The following is a 23,288-nucleotide window of genomic DNA, read 5'->3' as shown; positions in this document are numbered from 1 at the left end:
CATATAAGTAGAGAGTATTTAAAGATCCCTTTGTTTTGTGAAAATACCAGCTCTATGGGAAAGAAGTTGCCATTAAGCCGTGCACATTCCGCTGTTTTCGTGGTTTTCAGACACTTAATTTTGCCATTGCTGGGACACTGATACTTGCCCTTCTGATTTTATATGGAGTTTTATTCCAAGCATTTTCTGCAACATTATAGAAACTAATGTTGATTCAGCCATAGAGTTCAATGTTACACTCTTAACTCACTAGGCCAATCTAACCTAGCTGGGCACAGGCAGTGTTCCTTCCTGTGGTACTCAAGTGCCCAGGCAGAAAACTTAACAGTTTCCATGAAGAGTAAATAGAGTAAACCAGACCATTGTGCAGTTATGAGATCAAAAGTATTTCTAAAATGTGCCTAGAATCTGCACTGGCTGTGACACTCTGTTGACTGCTTAAGCCAGAGTCCATTTTCCAGGTGACATAGGCCAGCATGAAGCAGAAAGAATTTCTGAGAAATCACTGCATTCTCTATCTCTGGGCACTGACAACAGCAGCACAAACTGACCTTATCTATCACTGATGAACACTCCCCATAAATACAAACAATGCAGGAAAGCAGCTGATACTGCAAATTCTTCGGTAAAACTCTATGATTTAGTATGTAATACACTGGCGCTTACTGAATAATGTCACTACAGAACTCCAGGATTTGCAGCCATTCACAATATGCCAAAACATTGCCAAACACTGTGATATGTGCAAGGCAGAATTGGAAGAGTTGAATTCTGGATAAATATAATACATTGTCTTTCCCTGGTTTAGCTACTTTGTTAGAGCTTTAGTATGTATTTGCAAGTTAGCTTAGAGACTTGGGGAGCTGGATGGAAGAAAGTATTCATGTGTGCTCCTGCACTTTTTCATATATACATGTACATATATTCATATATCCATAGGCTTTTTATCCAGAAAAGCAGGTGAACAGTTAGGCTTATACAGTAGTAGTTGTACAATCAATATCTATAACCAGTTGCTTATTCTCAGAAAAAAACTCTGAAGAGTTGGTTTTTTTATTGTTTTTATTACTCTACTATTCCTATTTTTGCTATCTTAATGCTACCGTATATCCGATGCTTTAGAGGTGTGAAGTACTAATAGTGTATAGGCAATATCTATACATACTGCATATGCCACAGACTTTAGGCTATACCTTTTCTTGATTTATAGCCTTTGGGAACCCACCATCTGCCTGATTTTGAATAACAGGAGGAGGGAGAAAGGAAGAAAAGTGAATTTGGGGGGTTGAGGGGCAGAACACGACAGCTGTTTACACATTTTCTGTTTTGAAACCACAGGGAAGATAATCCAAAGGCAGTTAAGGTAATAAGCTTCTCTCACTAATGTTGTTTATTACCATTAATTCATCTTTGTTGATGCTATGCATACACCGTGACTCTCAAACTCATGGTGACATTTTCACAGTGTTGCTTTCAAATATGTGATGCCATTGTAATAAGACATTATATGAAACTCCTTTATTACTATGGCTAAGAATAAAAAAAATCAAATAGATGTCTGAATGCAATAAATCATACTATGTTGTACTGCGCCACGTCTACTAGGAACTGGCAAAAGCTACATCTACTTTGGGGATTTTTACTGTGTTTTGGTTTTTTGTTTGTTTGGGTTTTGGTTTGGGTTTTTTGTTGGGGTGTTTTTTGGGGTTTTTTGAGGGTGTTTTTTTTTTTTTTTTTTTCAGCTGCTCTGAATTGGTTCCTAGGACAAGGGGTGTGGTTTTAAACTGAGAGGGTTGATTTAGATTGGATATTAGGAAGAAATTCTTTTCTGTGAGGGTGGTGCAACACAAGAACAGGTTGTCCTGAGAAATTGTGTATGCCCCATCCCTGGAAATGTTCAAGGCCAGGTTGGATGGGGCTCTGAGCAACCTGGTCTAGTGGAAGGTGTGTGCCTGTGGCTGGGGGGGTTGGAACTAGATGGTATTTAAGGTCCCTTCCAACCCAAACCATTCTATGCTTCTATGATTCTATGATTCTTCAGCAGTGGAAACCATTGCATAGGAGCAGAGTGTTGCTCTTATCCTGAAGCATCCCACTTAGTTTGCTTTTCTTTGGACTCCTTTTTAGGATTTGTTGCCAGCGTGACTTTCTGACTTCTTTGATTTGTGTTGCCCTCAGCAGGATGAGCCTTAAGCATGCTGATGAACTACTTCTGATCACTTCAGGGAAAGGGGAGGTGTCTTTACTGTGATTCCCTGAGTTTTGCTATGGAAATCATGGTACAGTCAGCTGCAGTTAGTAGGAAGTCAAAGCTGCCTGCTTGCAATAGCTCCCCCATCCTTGAATGCTCCTGTTCACTCCTCAGTGTTTCTACAGCTTTCAGTATTCAGAAATTCAACTTTAAAAGCCTTCCCCAATTTAACACAGAGCTGTGATGCATTCCTAACTAGGGAGAATAATAAGATGAACCAGGCACACAACAGTGTTCAACTAAGGACAGTCTCTGTGGCAAACCTTTGAAGAGCAAAAAATAAACTCCCACTGGAATACACCAAGAAGCAGTAACCATATGGAGATTGTGATGTTGAATATATCAGAGAAATAAAGAAAAATATATCTAAGGATAAATCAGCATATGGCAGGCATCAGCAAGGCTTAGACACTCTCAGTTTGGGTCGTGTGTTTCTTACACAGGTCACAGAAAAAATGCTAATGCCAGGAAAAAATATGACAGATTAAAGTCTGCACATGAGTTAAAAGCATCTCAACATGTGGGCACAGCAAGTAATCCATGGAGCAAAATCAGCAGCATAATATATTGCAAGCTGATGCTTCTAACACCAGATGTACCACAGGGGTACAGCCATCTCAGCTTCCCCAGCCTACAGCCTGGTCTTCTGACCACCAGGATTTGCATCATGAAGAAAAGAACAATCAGATCTCATATTGCAGGACAATTAGTCATCACATGAAGGAATAATTAGAATTTTCCTTTATTATATACCATGCTGATCACCATGGCTCCTTAAAATGTACTTTGAACAAAAAATTAAACTGTTGGCTTTTAATCATTCCCTCTTTAATCCCAGAATCACTTCCTGACTCTTTTATTTTCTGTCCAGGACCACTCAACAAGTTGTGTATGTTTTAGAGAACACTTTCATTCAACTGAGGCATTGAACACTAGTCCCTGCCTGCAGCAATACAACTGATTTGACAGAGCAACACATGGGTGACAACATCTATGCTAGGAAGAGTTTCCTGTCTTTCTGAAAGTAGTTCATACCTTCACAAACTGGTCAAATTTGTTTTGTCTATTATCCAGTGAAAGTGAGTTAGCAATTTCCAAGGTAATTCCCCCTATTTCCCTGCCAACAGCTTTGACAGGAGCCCCTGGGGAAATAACCATTAAGCAAACATCTGTGTACTTCCTATCTATCAGCATCTCAACAGCTTCAGAATTGGGAGCTGACATGAAGGACCTGCCAGCTTTACCAGAGCCCAAATTCTGAGGCAGCTCAGATTAGCAGAAACTCTGACTCAACAGCGATAAAGACCCAGAGATATACTGAAGTGCGCTAAGCAGCAAATTGCTGTTTTCCTAAATGTGTTATGTTCACCTTGATACAATATATGTCAATTTTCACAATAAAAATCTCCCTTGAGAACCTGCTGCAGGATTAGTATTGTCATCTGTCTGGTGTCATCTGTCTGGTGATATCATATTGTCATCTTGTCAAAATGGTGAAGTGCGCTAAAAAGCTGAAATTTTAGCACTTCCATGACAAATAGAATGCATGAAGGGTTGTTTCTGTTTGTTGGTATCTGCTCTATTTTAATAATTTGGCTCTGAAGAAGGAGGGAAAAGGAAAAACATGGTAGGGAGAAATACAGGTAAGGAAAACTGTAAATCTTGAGAAAAATAAGACTGCAATCTGCCCATCAACCTTAAGATTAAATTCAGTCAAATAGCAATTGGCAATTTTAATTTTCGCTTAAGAAGAAAATGAAAAATCAACTTGCTAGTTCACTTCCTCAGGAGTAAAATCTAACCAACAGCTGTAACCTAGTAGTTTCTACAAGAAATTCAGGGGAACAGAATATTTTCCTTACCATAAAATGGACCAGCCAACACTTCCAAACTACACCTGAAATACATCTTTGCATTGCACTTAGCAGAGAATATTGTCTTCAGTTAGACTACTAGTGAAACTGCGATCTTATGTCACCCTTAATACTTGATAACAACAGGGAGTCATTGCAAGTGACATTTGTGATGGAGGCTGTACTGTAGTTATTCCAATACAAACTTGTAATCAAGTTGAAAACATTTGATATTTTGGATTTAGATATTACACAAACACATCAATTGAATAAAAGTCAACCACTAAATTTGATGTAGGACTACTAGAAGGAACTGTGGGGTATTCTCTATGGCATCTTAAACTTATGTGGTTACTGCTATGTCTTGTCCACGACAGCTTGGTTTGTTTGGCGTGCCCACTACAGCAGTCAGCAAAGAGAGATCATATTCAATACACATAATACAGGTATCTACCAACTTCAGTGTTCAGCCTACTTCCCTCTGACAAAATAGTGAACCAGGATTTTGCAGCCTTGGAAAGCAGATGATAGAAAGTATTTTGTCATCTTCTGGTCTTAAAAACTCATACAGACACTACACTTCCTTGTAGGTCAGTTGGTTGATGTGGCATCTCCTTGACTATGGATCATGATAGTCTAAAGTGAAGTACCAGGCCCTTTCATGAGACCCTTCATATATATACATCCAGCCAAAGGATCATTTTCTGAAGATGAATATTCCTTGCCTTTTTCTTCTTTCCTTCTCCTGCTGAAAGAATATCTGAAATGTGTAATAGTTAAGCTTAGAAATCATTGTGTTTAAGTTATTGGGGCAATCATTTCCCTAAACAGCTACCACTGGGAGCTGTTCAGAGTTAATGCTTGGAAAACAAGAAAGGAAATGCCCTGGAGTATTAATAAACTTACAGTTTGTGTTTCTGAGGTTGCCAGTATTAACAAGGACATTAAAGCTATAGCAGCATCCTTTTTGAGCAGGTGTTTTAATCACCCTAGTCATGTACTGGAATCCTAAATGTTGGCCAATCACTCAGACAGATTATGTGCAAGTGCAAGAGACAGTAGAATCATAGAATCATAGAATAGTTAGGGTTGGAAAGGACCTTAAGATCATCTAGTTCCAACCCCCCTGCCATGGGCAGGGACACCTCACACTAAACCATGTCACCCAAGGCCTCATCCAACCTCGCCTTGAACACTGCCAAGGATGGAGCATTCACAGCCTCCCTGGGCAACCCATTCCAGTGCCTCACCACCCTCTCAGTAAAGAATTTCTTCCTTATATCCAATCTAAACTTCCCCTGTTTAAGTTTGAACCCGTTACCCCTTGTCCTGTCACTACAGTCCCTGATGAATAGTCCCTTCCCAGCATCCTTGTAGGCCCCCTTCAGATACTGGAAAGCTGCTATGAGGTCTCCACGCAGCCTTCATAGCAGTAGAAGTTCTTAAACGCACCATCAGTCAAACCTGAACCTGGCAAATGCCAGGAGATTACAAGATTTGTTGGCTGTAAACCATGGGTCCTAGTCTAATTTGAATCGTAAAGAAATGTCAGTTTAATGAATTCAAATCTCATAAAATATGCAGGATAATTTATGTATGCTTATACTATTGCTTCCAATTCCAGAAGAGCAGAAAGAATACTGGAGTGTGCTGGTTGTTCTAATCACAGACTAATATTCATTATTGTGATAAAAATTTCCCCAGTTGGTTTTAAAGACTTTGAAATTACCAACTCTGTATGCAGTGTTCTCTGCCCAAATACTTCTACAGGTCTGCAGTTGGGAACAATGCTTTGGACAAGAGAGCTACCTATATTTCCTTCCATTTGAATAAACCTTTTCACCAGTCCTGTATGAGAACATGGCCAAAGAAAATGTTTGTGTAGTAGTGACATGGTTTATTTCCCTTTCAGCAGATTGAACTTGCGAGTCAGAGAACAGAGCTGTCACCAGTAGAAAGCCCTCCACCCTGGTGTTACAACAGCACAAAGAGAATGAAAGCTGCTGGGACCAGGGCAAGAAAGCAGTACCATTAAACACATGGGAAAGAGTTAAGTGTACGTATTAACTGGAAAGCTGTCGACTGGGAAAATTTGTATACTCCTACTGTTATCTCCTGTGTTTTTGCTGAGAAGCACATTTCTTCTAACAGCCTCAATTACAAAAGCAGTGCTTTTTTATCCTCCTAGTAGGTTTTAACCTAGACGACTATGACAGCCTCAAAAGCATAGGTAATTCCTTTCGCCTTTCCATTGAATTCCAAGGATAGCTGTTTCCATCTGATATTATCATTAATAAGCAATCAAAATGTAACTATAATGTAAGCTTATATATTTGCAGCAAGCTTCCACTGATGCTGTATAGCTTAAAACATGGCTAAAATGCATTATGACAAATTTCACTTATATTAATAAAACCACATATATCAGTTCATTAATATTGAAACTATTAGCTTGAAAACGCATCTGTAAAAGAGTCACTTCTGTTATGTGATGCTGAAGTCTGAAAAGTGCAAGTAGCAACAAAACTACAGTATGTCAGCACCTTCACAAAAATATCTTTCACTCAGCAGTTGATAACAGAAGGTGATAATGTGATATCTGAATTAAAACAACAAGGATATTTATGTCGTAGTCTAATACCACAACATGGTTGATATTCAAGGATCACCTACTACAAGCTCAGGAGTGTTTCATCCCAACTACAAGGAAGAGCAGCAGGAGGGCCAGGGGACCTCCTTGGATGGATAAGGAGATGCTCAGGAAAATTTGAAGGAAAAAAGAGGCATATCAAAGGTGGAAGCAAGGACAGGCGGCCTGGGAAGAATACAGGGATGTTGTCCAGGAAGATAGGGACCAGGTTAGGAAAGCTAAGGCCCAGTTAGAATTAGCTTGGCCAGGAATGTTAAGAATAACAGGAAGGGATTCTACAGGTACGTAGTGAATAACAGACAGACTAGGGACAACTTAGGTCCCCTCCAGAAGCTATCGGGAGAACTGGCTACCCTGGATTTGGAGAAAGCTGAGGTTCTTAATGACTTCTTTGCCTCGGTCTTCACTGGCAAAGTCTCTGACCGCACCACCCAAGTCTTGGAAGGCAGACACAGGGACTGTAAGAATGAAGACCCTAGGCCCACTGTAGGAGAGGATCTGGTTCGAGGCCATCTTAAAAACCTAAACATGCACAAGTCCATGGGACCAGATGAAATCCATCCACAGGTCCTGAAGGAGTTGGCAAATGAAGTTGCTAAGCCACTGTCCATCATATTTGAAAAATCATGGCAGTCAGGTGAAGTTCCCGACGACTGGAAGAAGGGAAATATAACCCCCATTTTCAAGAAGGGGAAAATGGATGACCCGGGGAACTACAGACCAGTCAGTCTCACCTCTGTGCCTGGCAACATCTTGGAGCAGATTCTCCTGGAAGGCATGCTAAGGCACATGAAAAACAAGGAGGTGGTTGGTGACAGCCAGCATGGCTTCACTAAGGGGAAATCCTGCCTGACCAATTTGGTGGCCTTCTGTGATGGGGCTACGAAACTGATGGACAGGGGCAGAGCAGTTGACGTCATCTACCTGGACTTGTGCAAAGCGTTCAACACTGTCCCACACAACATCCTTGTCTCTAAATTGGAGAGACATCAATTTGATGGGTGGACCACTCGGTGGATAAAGAACTGGCTGGATGGCCGCACACAAAGAGTTGTGGTCAATGGCCCAGTGTTTGGCTGTAGACCAGTAATGAGTGGTGTCCCTCAGGGATCGGTGTTGGGACCGGTCTTGTTCAACATCTTTGTCGGTGACATGGACAGTGGGATTGAGTGCGCCCTCAGCAAGTTTGCTGATGACACCAAGCTGTGTGCTTCGGTTGATACGCTGGAGGGAAGGGATGCCATCCAGAGGGACCTCGACACGCTTGTGAGGTGGGCTGATGCCAACCTTATGAAGTTTATGCCAAGTGCAAGGTCCTACACCTGAGTTGGAGCAATCCCAGGCACAGCTACAGGTTGGGCAGAGAAGAGATGCAGAGCAGCCCTGAAGAGAAGGACTTGGGGGTGTTGGTCGATGAGAAAATGAACAGGAGCCAGCTTCAGTGTGCGCTCGCAGCCCAGAAAGCCAACCGTATCCTGGGCTGCATCAAGAGGAGCGTGACCAGCAGGTCGAAGGAGGTGATCCTGCCCCTCTGCTCTGCTCTCGTGAGACCTCACTTGGAGTATTGTGTGCAGTTCTGGTGTCCTCAACATAAAAAGGACATGGAACTGCTGGAACAAGTCCATAGGAGGGCCACGAGGATGATCAGGGGACTGGAGCACCTCCCGTATGGAGACAGGCTGAGAAAGTTGGGGCTGTTCAGCCTGGAGAAGAGAAGGCTGCGTGGAGACCTCATAGCAGCCTTCCAGTATCTGAAGGAGGGCTATAGGAATGCTGAGGAGGGACTCTTCATTAGGGACTGTAGTGACAGGACAAGGGGTAATGGGTTCAAACTTAAACAGAGGACGTTTAGATTGGATATAAGGAAGAAATTCTTTACTGTGAGGGTGGTGAGGCACTGGAATGGGTTGCCCAAGGAAGTTGTGAATGCTCCATCCCTGGCAGTGTTCAAGGCCAGGTTGGACAGAGCCTTGGGTGACATGGTTTAGTGTGAGGTGTCCCTGCCCATGGCAGGGGGTTGGAACTAGATGATCTTAAGGTCCTTTCCAACCCTAACTATTCTATGATTCTATGATAATACACCATGTAACACAAAGAACACACCTTTCAAAAACAGATCTATTTGTACCAGATTCTCATTTTTTAAAATACACATCTTAAGTGTTTATTTCTTTAGACTTGTTAAAAAGCAAGACTTTTTGAAAGGTGTGAGTTTAAGACATAGGAATGACAGATCAATAGTGAATTGCCTTGTTAAACAGAACAGACTTACAGAACTGCACCAGGAAGCCTCAGGTGCGCATTAAGCAAATTTCTAATACTCTTACCATGCCCCTCATTGATATCAATACATTTGCTTGTGTGTGATCTCTTCATACATGTTGTGCCTAATGAAACCATGAAATTAGGCTGAAAAATGGCTGTTCATCAAAAATGAATACATCTGAACAGAGCTCAGAGTTGGTCTCATGCAGTCTCCAAGGCAAGAGCAATTAGGAGTCATTGTTGCTAGAACAATTTTGATTTTTATATAGTTTCAAGCAGCAATCCTGGAACCTGCAGCAAAACTTTCTAAGAATACAACAGCCCACATTTTCGAAGCTCACAAATTCTCTGATTCAAATTAGGAATCTTTCATTAGCAAAGTGTGTGCATGAACACAGCTGATTTGCTTGTACCCATTTGTATACATCAGCTACGCAGAAATATGTGCAAGTATGCATGACCTATAGGCAAAGGAGGCAGTTAAGGCATGCAATTTGAGAGTAACAAAGGTGCAAGGCAGTAGCTAAGGGTAGACAGGGAAGATGGAAGCTCTGGAGAGCAGTTACCTCTCCATGAGGATGAGTAAACCCCTTGGCTATTCCACAGCCACACTTCCCTGGCTGGGGCACATGGATTACCTGCATACAGCACATGCAGGCCCCAAGCAGTAGCTCCAGTCTTATAAACACCTGACTATAAGTAGTCATGAAAGACTATGAATGAAACTGGAGACAGACAAGCAAGTCTCAGGTAAAAGTGTATGTATGACCTGACAGATCTGAAAATGCAAAAGCTATTCCGCAGTGCACAGAGGCATGGGTCATCTGTTTATTCCTCCAGAAACAAACGATGGGAAAACTCAGGATGGCTTTGTAAAGGAAATAATTACCTCACAAATACATTTGGGCCCTTGAAAAAGTCAGTGAGCACAGGGATTCCAATTATCTAGTTTGTATATTATATTTAGGTTTCCAAGAAGCTTTTGGTAAGGTTATTCACAGAATCTCACTCTGTTATGGGCTACCATCAGACAGGATACCAGAACAGGGAGACTGTTGCTCAGCAAAGGCTCCAAGAAACTGAGCTGTCATAGGATGCACAATGTCCTCTCATAAAGAAATAACTGTTCAAATAGGAACCCAAATACACTTTTTATATTCTAACATTACCTCCTTTTGCCAATTTAACAGAGATGGCGGTATTTCAGCGCTAAGCAATACTACTCTCTCCCCCATGCATGTGCTGCGAAACTTCACAATCAAAAAGTGCAGGGAGATGTTTGATCAAACAGAGCTACAGAAGGGAGCATTCTCACTGGCACATCAGTAACAACCAGCCTGCATCCTCTCTGCAAGCCAGTAGGGAACCTGTGCAGCAGTCAGTTTGCTGCTGAGGGGAGCGCAGATTTGTGAGTATTTCAGTTTCTCCCCAAGTCCTGCAGTCTTCAAGAAAAAACAATTTAAACATCAATGTTCAAATGTAACATCTTAAAAAGCAGACAACAAGGTGTCACTCTTTGAGTGCGACTAAAGTGGTCGCTGCATAGACCAGGCACATGCAACTTCCCAATGACTCAGCTGCATTAATGGATATTTTTGTGGTGCATCCACTCTTATTAAATGGGATATACTTTTTTCTATACACCTTAGTAGTCCTCATGCGTTTGAGACAAACCCCACACTTTTCCAGCTATAGAAAGTTGGCATATTATGGGGGAGGAAAAGGGAAAGAGAATGGCAAAGCACAAAAATACAGACTCAAATAAGGTCTTACATGATTAGTTCTTTTTTGCCTTAAGCTACAAGGCAACCACTGCTTACTTTCCAGATTTAATTCGCTTAGTGCAGCCTATGAGAATATTTAAGCAGCAGTTATTAGAGGGTAAATTACAAAATGTGTAAGTAACAAAAATGTCCTGTTTATGTGCATTTTGCTCCATATAGTGAACGTAAAATGACTGCGGTTTGATATATATCTGGCCTTTCCACCTCATACTCAAACAATGTGTCACGGTGTTTTAAGCTTCAATTGGCACTGCTCCTTAACAAGTGAGTCCATCACTTAGAATCAGAAATGACTTTGAAATAAATCCTCAGGCCGTACCATTCAAACTGACTCTGTACTCTGCTACTGTTTGGAGAGGAAGCTGTATTTCCACTTCAGTCTGCACTCCCTTCATGATCCCTGCCTGTTACTGGTGATTTTACAAGCCTACACACAAAGATAAACTGGAATCTTACCACAGCAAGGAGAAAGAGTGTTTCTTCTTAGCTTTGCTCTCATCCAACTTTTTTTTCTTCTCGCTGTGCTTTTAAGTGTATTTTTTCATCTAGTAAAAGATAACCAACACTTGCTATGAATTGCATTATCTTGAACACAATCAAAATTTTGCCTGAGGGCTGCAACGGAAATTCCCCAAAACCCTCAGGAGGCCCTGATCCATCAAGATCGAGCAAAAAGCATTTACTTTTTTTTTAACTTGGACACATGGCCTGGGAATGCAGATGGCTTCAGCTTGTGCTACTTCTCAGTGCCTGGATCATACAATTTTCTGGCTTACGTTCAGTCTGTACTCTGTTAGGCAAACAATATTTCCTAAGTGAGGCTTCTTCGCATCTGTATTCCCACACCTTTCAAGCGTCACAATTTAGTAACTGAGGTGAGTGGCAGCTTGTGCTCCAAAATCCACATATCCACTTTTTTTAACTGAACAGCAGGATCCAACACTTCAAAATCCCATTTTTACTCTCAAAATCTATTAATAACTGCCAAATTTATTAACTAATGTAGGGCTAATCAACACGAAAAAAAGAAATTACATCTAACATTACATTTAATTATATTATGGCATTGTATGGTTTGCTGTGGTACCTCAGCTTCATCTTGCAACCTGGTACCGACTTCTATCTTTTGAGTTTGACCTCTCAGCTTTCTAGGTAACAAAGGTTATATACATACATGAAAGGAACAGCACAACATACCTACCTCTGCTTAAAAGATTACACAATAGAGGAATGTATTGTTACTGGAGAACAGTCACTGCTTTAGGGCATGAAGTTCTGAAATCCAGGCAGGGCTTACAAAAATACTGTTCAATACGAGAGGCTGATAAGCCAGGCAGATAAATGGCTAATATTGACAAATCAAACTCTCAGTGCTCCCACCTTTCATGGTAGTCCAATGGAAATGAAGTGCTAAACACCTCTGAAAAATAAATCTTTTTTTGGTTTGTTTAAAAATAGATTACAAGTCTCAAAATATTTGCCCCCTTTTTAGTGAAATAAAGTGAAATACTCATTCACTCATTCACACACCTCTTCTAGAGAGCACAGTGGCACATGCTGGTAGCACCTCTGGCAGCTGTTGGCTCTCCACATTCACATTGCCTCATGGATGCAAACTAGCCTGAAAGTCACTGTGAAAATCACCAGTGTTTTCTATGTTGACATTAAACCCATAGAATTATGAGTTAACATATCATTGATAATGATATTCATTTCCTCACCATGCTGGAAAAAACACTCCAGTTCTGCCAAAACTCTTCTATTCGCACATGCGGTATGTGAGCAGCACCAGATAGGCTCTACCATTATTTTAACAGAACTACAGACAAACAGTTAGACACAAAGGATCACTTTATTTCTCAAATCAAACCCCTCTCATTCATGAAAAGGTGCACTTCTAATTGTCACTATTTTAAATATATTCTATATTTTCCTGTGAAGTTAAATACTTTAAAGAAAAGTCCCCCAAGAAATAAATACAAAGCACAACAGTTTCACTTTATGATTTGCTTTGAGCATTGTCTGGTCCTGCATCTGCTCTGGCGAGTTTTGCTGCTCTTTGAAACCCTTAAAAAAGAAAGCCAGAGCCAGCCTTCCTTGCTTTCCAGAACCCTCTGCTTATCAGCTGTTAATACAATATTAGAGCATGCATAGAATATAGTTGTTTAATAATTCTGTAACTTTTATTACACATGCACACATTGTTACCAAGGTTATAATTGCAATGCTTCTTTTTTTAGATGCTCATTAGAAAACGCTACGTTACAAAATACTTGTTTGATGATGTGCACGTCTGCTGGTAAAAAGGAAATCGGTACTAACAAGGTTTGCTGGGTTGTTCAATGGATAACTTACAAAACCAGACAATTCCCAAAGCTACTGATCAGATCACTGCAGCACAACCTGCAACCATCATTTTACCTGAAACCTAATTAGCCCAAATGGTTGGCAATGCGTATCCATTGTGGAATAAAATGTTACCAAGGTCATCAGAACATGCCATGTGGGGTTTATTCTTCTATGATGAGCACAGTCCAATACAATAGCTCAGCTCCTGCTAACAGCCCGGAACAGGGTTCTGACGATGCAATTTTTATGAGGGCTGTCATGGCAAAAGAGAGGTGAAAGTAGTCCAGTGCAGGCAGTATCATGCTCCTTCAAGGAGCTGAGACCAGAAAGTTGAAGCACTTCCCATATCAGAAGTCGTGCTCCTGAAAAGGTTTTCTTGAAAGAGATATCAGTATGAGCCTGAACGGGCACAGCTGTGAATTCATCCCAGTTACACACCTCACTGAGACAGTATTCCTGAAAATGCAATCAGGGTCTGGCAGGTTGATTTCGCTACATACACACGCACCTAAACAACATTCAAAGACTACGATAGTCTGAAAACTTTAGCTGAAACTCGTACCTGTTCACAACAAGGTCTGAGGTAGTTTAGAACCACTCTATGTTTAGGAAATACAAGAAAGAAGGAAAGGGACGTAATGCACAAAACTTTCAAGGTGCAATGATAATTGCTACAGAGAAGGGGAATGCAACTGTATAGTTTTAAACTACTGTTTGTCAAGAAAGGGGAGCACTGAGATAAATGAGTGAAAAACTTCATTAAATGCTGAACTTTTAGCCTGGCTCCTTCTATTTAATTTATGACCTCTGAAGGAACAACAGTAACATACACTTTGGGAAGAAAACCAGTGATAATAATGAAATTGAGCAAAGCAGAAAGGAAAGAAAAATTTACAAGATATTGGAGAAGGTTAATGGATGTGGGTGCTGAATTTATATTCAAACTTAACTTACGTAAGCCTGCACAAAGCTTGACCTACTACTTAACTCAAAACCTCTTACTGATTTTTCTCTCCAGGGTAACAAACAGACTGCAAAGAGCTTATGGAAGCACAAGCTCCAGAAGGGCTAGTATTTCCCATATCCACAGACAGCCAAACTTAAATTTTGCTCACCAGCACTTGACAGTCTACTGGTTGTTGCCTTTAAAGTCTGATGTGAATGAATGGGGATGAGGATATTTTATTCAGCATATGACAGAGGTAAAAGTAAACTAAACCCAAATCCTTAATAATTTGGAGGAAAGTTCCAGGGAACACCACAGCAACAGTGCTATGATGCTAGAAAGGAAAAGAAAGGAAATAAGAAGACTGGAGGAAGCATGTAGCAAAAACTAAGAGCTGTGAAGACTGGAGACAAACAGAACTAGCTCAGACCCCAAGAATCATTTCTTTGTGTTTCTCGTCCTATGAAACCCACTAAAGCCTTACTCTCTACTTCTCTCCCCCTTTTTTTTTGTTGTTTTTTTTTTAGTGCTTCCCATTCAGATGAGTGATAGATTCCTTAACAAAACTTCCTACATTAAAAAAAAAAGGACATGTAGAAACACACCTCCGCAAACAGTCACTTCACTTTAGGTAACACATACATTGTGCACACATAGAGTCTTTCACCCGAATGGTTCCTTGCAACTCCAGCTCTTCCTGTGATACTTTTCTAATCTAATCATCGAAGTTCCATAAGCATTACTGCATAAAAGCATTCACTCAAAGTATTTGCCTCTCAAAATCAGTGACATAATTCCTGAAATAGATCCAAACCATGCAACACCAATGCCCTTGTTACTAAAAATGGCATAAACAAACTTACAGAATGACCAAAACAGGATCCTGACCTGCAGAAAGCAGAAATCTGCCCCTATTCTCCAGCAATGAACCCAACTTGATTGTTTCAAAAGCTGTTTCTCAGCATGACAAATCTCGATGAGAAACTGCTGTGAAGAATTCTACTATCTCTTAGCAGCTGAAAATAACTAAAACACCCTAACAGACAGCTACAGAAGATGCCAAAACCCCAATTCTGTGGCCTGACCATGCTTCAAAAGCACAATCTAAAATTTCTATGTACAGACTTAACATCCACTGTTAAACACATTTATCACATTATAGGTATTAACCATAGATCACCTAGTAACTATAGCTCAGGAGTAGAGAGACAACCGATGTGACAAAGTGATATAAACCAAAAGTGATTTCCTGTGTGTTTCTGGCAGGTGTGAAAGCTCCCTGCTTCCTCTACAGAAAGAAGCTGTGGTAACTATTCACTTGGATTACATGGCACATAGTTTTAGATGCACAAACCCCCATCTGAACAGTAATACTGCCCAACTTGCTTGGTATCACAGGAGTCACCTGGTATTTTTTGGACACATAGCATTTGCTGTAAAAGACCCTACAGGTCATTTTTGTAAATTCCTCAGACTACTGAGGTGTTTGATGTAGATGATGGTTTTGTAGACTGAGGTGGTTGATGTATATCTGCCAGTTTTCAGGAGTCACTGGGTAATTCTGAAAATCATGAGAAACTAGGTTACTTTCTTTTAACTAAAGGATGAGTATCTGCATCAACCGAATAGATGTGCCAAGATGACAGATACAAAATATGTGAGTAAAAGTTCTAATGAGGAAAAGTATTTATGTTGTACCAACAGTGCAGCTCTCCTCCTCTACAATAGCCCAGGGCCTAAGATAGCTGGAGGCACTGGAGAGGCATCTTTACACCTTTGCAGGCTGAAGCTGCCACTCATTCAGATTTTAGCCAAAGTGATCTGAACTTCCATGACGTTTGGGTAATGAATCAACTACAGTTTTTTTCAGAACATTGAGCTGAACTCTTCTATTAGGCTGGAAGGAAAAGGAAAAGAAGTAATGCTCTGATGTCTGGCTGGGTAGTAATGTCTGATGCCAAGCGTGTGCAGAGCTGACTCTTCACTTCCACCATTTGTACACATCATACCAACTAAACATAGTATTATAAAGCTGGTATGTAGTTGTACTGGAAGTCACTCTATTGGTAGCGGTTTCCTCGTATTAGACTACTGTTTTTAATTTGGGCTTGCTTTATTTAAGAAAAGTTGCAGGGTGACTTTAAAACTATTTTTCTAGTAAACATTTTCAAAATTAAACACAGACCCAGATCCCATCATGGAATATGGGTGGGACTTTGACATTACTTCAGCCAAAGCTTTGCAATGAAAACTTGTGAAGGGCCAACAAAAAGTCTGCAGGTTTTTTTCAGCAGTTAACAAAAATCCTATGAAGGCTCACTTTGTAAGCACTGCAAGCCATAGCATACAAGGTAGCTAGGAGGAATACAGGTGTGTTCTCTGGACTGCACCTCTTTGAGATGAGCATTTAACTTGCTCTACTTTATACACCTCTCTATAGTCAAGTAACAACTGGGCAAAACCCAGCTTCGGACCTGCTCACCCATACCTTGTTTAGACATTTGCATTTTTTAAGCAAACATCAAATACAGTCAGCACTCCACAACAGCAGCACTGCACACCTGCCTGCATGGAATTTTAATTTTATTTTATTTTTTTTCAGTTTTGGAGCCTTAGAAGCTATTCTAAATTCAAGCTAAATAATTAGCTACTAGCTTAATTTAACATATGTATATATATGAACATTTAGGTACACCTAAAACTTGACACAGGACTTTTTTGTGAATCCTGAGCAAAGCTTTGTGGAGCTCATTTATATACATACATATATATATATCTGTCTGATTTAGCTAGTTCAACTGACAACAACAATCAGTTCAAAAAAAGCTAAGGATTCTAACCTAAATACACCATTAACTGAAATGGGAACCATGCCTCAAGCATCCTCTGGGATCTAGAAATTATTATTTCTAAAGCATGGTTTAGTCCTCTGGCAACTGATATGATGGCATAAAATGTCTACTCTTGAACACATTAACTCTTTCTGGCTCTCATTATTTGCTGACTACAAACAGTAAAATTACCAATGCATTCACTTGTCCATTTGACAGTGATTTACACACCTGTCAAAATCTAAGCCAAATAATACTTTCATAGAGAAATGCAAGGTCTACTTTCTGTGAAATCACATCTAAGTTCTAATTCCTTATTGAGTGTCTCTGAGTGGGCATCACTGTATAACCAGAACCACTAACACAAAACAATCAGACAAGAACGGCATTAACTTTGTCTTCTAATTTTCATACTGACTCTTCTAATTGCACAATACATCACTGAATAACAAGTAGATGCTCGCGTGCATTTGGTTGAAAAAAATTTACTTAGAGTGGGACAATTATGGACATCTCTCACTTTCTTTCATGGAAACCAGCTCATCAAATCAGATACTAAACTGAAAACTCTCTAATTTAATGTTATCATTAGTAAAGCTGAAGATGCATTAAATTCATTTGAATTTTTCAGCAATACTGTGAAGCACTGAGCTTGTCATAATAAACAAGAAAAACTGATTTTCATGAGGAAAAAAAGAAATTGAGCTCTGAAAGAAGAGAATGGCAACAAAGAACCGTTCCTTCTCTAACAAAATGGGTGATTCCTCCTCTGTATTGTCTTTTACATTAGACATGGATTAACTTCTCTCATCGTAACTCCATTTAACATGCCATTTGAATTTGGTCTAGAGCTGATTTGCAATGGCTGCACAGTTTTTGCTCATTTCAGAAATTAATTTTCCCAGATACGTTTGGCTGTACATTTCCATGAATAAAAATCTTTTAAATGCACTTGGAATAAATTAAATAAATAAAGATACTTTAGAAAGAGCTTTACTGAGTTCCATGAGTTCAGCCTGTCTGAGTTCAACCTATGGAAGAAAAACGGAGAAAACGAGGCCACCAGAAAATATGAAGTTTGTCTTAAATGCCTGGGAGCTCTATGATCACATTGGACTCACCCCAGTTACAGATTCTGAGAAGAACAGAAGAAAATGAAGACATTAAGAAAGGCCATGTGTGACTGAGAGTCAGTCTAATACTAAAAATTTATATTCACCTGTATTGAAGGGACAATGGAAAGTTTTTAAGTTGTGATTGATTTTGTGGGGACTGGAAGGTCTGTGGTACTTGATAGCTTTTGATTTGGGAATTGTTCAGATCAGTTCACTCAGATTCTAAGCAGAAGGTGAACGTCATGGGAAATAAACAGACATTTCAGTTCAACAGTGAGTCATACAACAAGATCAAAAAGATGTGCAGTAGGTTACAGTCTACAAGACTTATTTTTATCATAAAAATTAATTTTGCAGAAAGATTACAAGCTGAAAATCCTGTTCTTTCTCCAAAAGCCTGGACTCAGAACAGCTGGCACTAACTTATTAAAATATTATTTATTTTTTTTAAACGGTCTATAATGGTGACTACTAAAGTCTCAGAGCTAGGAAGTTATGCCCTTTGCTCAAACTGCAAAGAAATACCACTACTGACATGGAAGAACTTATCTACCAACGACAAGACATGCTCCATGCTTCTTAGTACCTTTAGCATGGATTGACCAGAATTGAAAAGTAAAGCCAGAAAGCTTTTCTAAGGAAGTAAATTTTTTTTGACCTACACTCAAACAAGAGTTACGTCCCCTGTAACTGGTCTCAATTATTTCATGCTCTAAAGGCTGTGAAGCCATAAGGTAATCAGCACCCTAGACCAGGTGCTGCTGGCACGAGCAGTATCCTGCCTCAGAACTCCAGAGTGCCTGAGGCACCTGTGGCAAATATTCTAAACTATCTGTAATGCAATGGGAATGCATCTTCACCGACAGACATTCACAAGTCAGAAGACAGCAATGGGGAGGGGACGGCATGCAAATGTTAGAGCTCAACTGCGATTTGGCAATGAGAAATAGTATATTATTATTGATAAAGCCTAATCAATTTTATTTGAATCATGAAAAAGGAAGCTTTTCTCCTCTGAAGTTTCTACTGATTTATTGCTACCACTTGTTATATTTCTTTCTGGTTTTGCACAACCAGTAACCAACAGGGAAATTCTTTCAAATTAACTAGTGTGATAAATTAACATACTATTTCCTATGTTGATATAACTCACTTTATCACTATGGTTATGCAAAGGAAAACCATATTTATCCTACACTAGCTTTGTTTTCTTCTGACAAGGCTATTTGTCACCACAAGAAATTCCAAGTTCATAAAACTGGACGGCTGACATTTCCAATATAATATACTTTGTGAGGAGTAACAACCCCCCTAATCAATTTAGCCAATTATATCAGCGTTTGTCTTAATACAAAATCACTTTATCCCATACTGAAAGACCGGAATGGAGCTCTTCCGAAAAGCCACGTGGATCTGGAGAGTAAGAGACTGCTTCATCATCAGTGTGGAAATGCTTAGAATAACCAAAGTAGCAGGCAATGTAATCCTGACAGACACAGATGAATAACAAATTCTGTGATTGCAAAGTAAAAGCCAGATCTTTTACAATGCTGTGTAAAGCATCATATTTTATGAAGATTATGTGAAAGGTTTATGGACACACGGCCTTTGAATTTTCAGCTTCAGATTGTACAACATTTTTTACTTAGAAAAAAACAGTATCTGCAAATTCTTTTCATGTTCGAACAACTGCTTGTCAATGACCAGTTTCAGTTCCACTTCTCTAAACCATTTTTGATGATCTATTGCAAGTTTTCTTAGAAATACAGGCAAAATTTAACTAATCATCTTCAGGAACAGAAAATACATTTTTCTTCAAAGTGGATGCTTGAGTTAGGAATTTCCTTTTTGAGTGTAATAAATGACAATTTTGTACTTTGAAAAGTCAACTAAGGTCAAGACTAATATAGCATTCATTAATTAGTTTGTTGATATCATGAAGGCTTTTCTTGTCATCCCACTGATGAATGAAGGAATTTTCATCTCAGCAGGTAAACATGTTTGATACTTCCTTAATCTACTGCACAGCATTTGCTACAGCCACAAATAAGAGACATAGTGGAATACAGCGTCAAAACAATTTAGAAAACAGATTACTAGTTACAAAGAATGTGAATGAAGAATAACTTTTAAAAATAACATATGTTCTGGACTGATGTGTTCCAAAACATTCTCTTTGCTAATGGGAGCCTTCAGGGAACAAATACTTATTTCATATACCTTCCATTCTGCTTGAGTCATTTTAGATTTCCACTGTAGCTCTGCCTTTTTTTTTCTTCTGTTCTCCTTGACTTGGTTAGATTAGAGAGGTAGGGTGTTAATGGGGTACTTGATGAAGATTGAAGACCTATTTTCTCCCCCCTCGGAGACCAGCCTGATTTGAACAAATTGAAGAGAGTGAAGCAGACTCTTCATGTCCTTGGGAAAAGCCTTTTCCATTTCAGTGTTTCCAGCTTTCAGACATGGTCCCCTTTGTTCAAAGAGAGAAAGAAAGAAAAGGTGCCAGCACAAGAAGGTTCCTAGTATCATTTTATGTAACGTCAGTAGGGGTGCTAAAACCCCCTTTCAATCTCCTTTACGGTTGGTGAGCATGTGAACGCGAGGTGGATCCAGGAGGGGAATGCAGGGAACTAGTGCTTGCAGCTCGAACAGGGCGAGAAACAAGCTGTTGTCCACCAGTCCCCACCTCTGTTGCTGCCACTTCCTTACTACTCTCATCCTTGTGGGTACCATTTTGTGCTGGGCACTCAAAATGCACACAGTGAAACACCTGGAGAGAACAAAGAAATGAAGATAAGGCAAAACAATTAAATGCTGGCAAAAGCATGATCAAAGTAAGACGAAGTGTATATGGAAGTATGCAGGCCAGATCAGTTTCAAAGTACTTAGTCAAATTAGAATGTTTCACCATGCAGTCAAAAACAACTATCCATGGGCCATAAACATATTAAAAGAGATACAAATGGACTAAGAGAAGGCTTTCAAATAATACCAACCTTTACATATGGCACCAAAATTCAGAAAGATGGTTACAAAGCATACACAGATATTGGTAAATTATTTTTTTTCTTTGCCAAGTAGCATAAATATCTACTACATGGTATCAGATGACAACAACTATTATATTGTCTTAAACGTATCTTATGATCTAATTACTTCCTCAAAAGACTGAATATTCATGCACACTAGAAATGAAATTTAAATCATTATGGAAATGATTCTATTTCAAGATTGCCCTCTGCTGTAACAGCAACAGTAGCACTACAGACATATCTTGGAGTATGTAGAAAGGCATTCAGAGCATCCAAGAAGGCGCTGCTTCATCAGATGAAATACTCCATTTCAAACAGTGAACATTTTCTGATTTTTCAAACAATAGCTGGGACCACTGTACAGGTGATTGTGTCTTAGAGTAAAAGAATGTAAGTAAACAGTAAAAGTATGTTTAAGCATTGTTTCCAATTTATTTTCTCCTTTACTTACTCTTACTTCTACTTGTTCTTGAAGTGCCTGAGAGAAGGGAGAGGAACTCTTTAAAATTGCTACAAAACTTCTTTCCATGTGAATTCTTGTTGCTATGAATTGCACAGCTTTGCCATGTACTAAACAAATAAATGTTTTCTTATACTAATTTAAAATCTTCTAATTTTCTCATGCATAGTAGCTTTATAGCTAAAGCTTAATGAATATTAAATCCTGAATTTTAAACATATTGTTTTAACTTAATTTTGTATGCTTTTATGACATTTTCTATTATTCTTCCTGCAAGTAGATCATGTCTTTAAAGCTGTTCTCACAAAGGCAATCTTTTAACTGCCCTTTCCCAGACCCCTTCAAATTAATGTGTGCAAAAATCAAATACCATAAGCAAGACACGGGTATACTACATATTCATACAAGACTACAGAATTTTGTATTTTCTATCCTTTCTGCAATACAACTGAAAACCCTATTATTCTTTCTGACCACCCCCACTCACATGCACATTGAACAGACTGCAGCAACACATCTGCAATAGCCCCAGGGTCTGTGAAGGTAGCTAGTTAATTTCAATTCTGGCAGCATACATGAAATGAATAGAAAGCCGTATTTAATCACTGGGGGTTTTTTAACCCCATTATATTGTCTTGTGCCTCTCAGTGTAAGAATTCTTGCAGGTTTTTATATTTTTTATACAGATATACACGAATGCACATTTATATTTCTATATATAAATACATGCTCAAATAAAGATGTATTGCTATGCCTTTATATATACATATATGAAGAGATCATAAATCTACACCCATACCCACACACAGACATATGTGCACAAATGGTTTTTCTCTGTTTTTTCTGATGAGTTTTTTTCTAAAGCTGAACTAATTTCTACAGTGGCATGAATTCTCTCCATCTGTTTACAGTTTTTGAGAAGACAATTTTTGCATTCAGCTACGCTTCTTCAGAAGCCCCTTTTATACGCATTCCACTCCCATATAAAGTGGGATGTAAAGTGAACAGCTTTAAAGTAACAGCTATTTTTCCAGCTGCTTGTATCAGCATCAGGATGTGAAGAAAACAGTATTACCTCATCAGTGCCACCTCAGTAAGACAATGCTTTCCTTTAAAGGCAGCACAGCCTAATGAATGTGATGGAGATCTCCAAGTCACAAGATTCTATGTTTCTGTTGTATTCCACACCAGTAGTGTTTTTTTATTTAAAACTTCACTTTACAAAGTAATGAATGCTTTTTTAAATACAGTATGGATGTGACTGCAGTTTAGCTAACACTAGTCTACAAAGTCTGAAGTTCCCGATTCTTAAAATTGTAACTGTCCTTTTTACTGATTCTTTAATACTTAATGCTCAACTCAACATTAGGTACCTTAACAAGCCTGTGAATTTACAACACTGTTTGCAGTTACTCTGCCACTTCAATAAGCAGAGTACTGCTTATGAAAGAAGCAGAGAGCACAGAAGTACAACTGAGCTCACCTGCTTCATCTAGTATCAGAATTACCTATTTCAGAATGATATTACTAAACCAAACAATCCTGCATGTGTTTCTCTCAAAAGGCAGAGGTGACAGTTCAGCATCATCTTGTGATGTCAACGGCATGGTATACTTCTCATGGAGATCTTAAGAAAGGTCTAACAAATAAAGCAGGAAGGCCAAGTACATATACACTGATGCAGTAATTTGTAAGATAAAGCTCTCACATCAGCAACTATGTGTCCTTTCCAGGTCAGTAATACTGAAGAAG

At 39.3% G+C, this 23,288-nt stretch overlaps 1 protein-coding gene across 4 annotated transcripts in view; it reads right to left on the bottom strand.

Moving 5' to 3' along the window:
* The window catches only part of BTBD9 (BTB domain containing 9), a 155,296-nt gene that overhangs the window by 2,581 nt on the left and 129,427 nt on the right, over window positions 1-23,288 (bottom strand). For 3 of the 4 annotated variants that reach the window (XM_080617071.1, XM_080617072.1, XM_080617073.1), the window contains one exon: window positions 19,330-20,814. In XM_080617071.1, the coding sequence (XP_080473197.1) occupies window positions 20,620-20,814 (195 nt within the window). In that variant the 3' untranslated portion in view covers window positions 19,330-20,619. Of the gene's footprint in view, window positions 1-19,329; window positions 20,815-23,288 lie in introns of those variants that run through there. The other variant, XR_013956760.1, reaches the window with a different exon arrangement.

This window comes from Psittacula echo, assembly GCF_963264785.1.
Source record: "Psittacula echo genome assembly, chromosome: 4".
In the NCBI taxonomy this organism is placed as follows: domain Eukaryota; kingdom Metazoa; phylum Chordata; class Aves; order Psittaciformes; family Psittacidae; genus Psittacula; species Psittacula echo.
The sequence above is the reverse complement of the archived record's forward strand: the minus strand, read 5'-3'. Positions and strand labels throughout refer to the sequence as shown.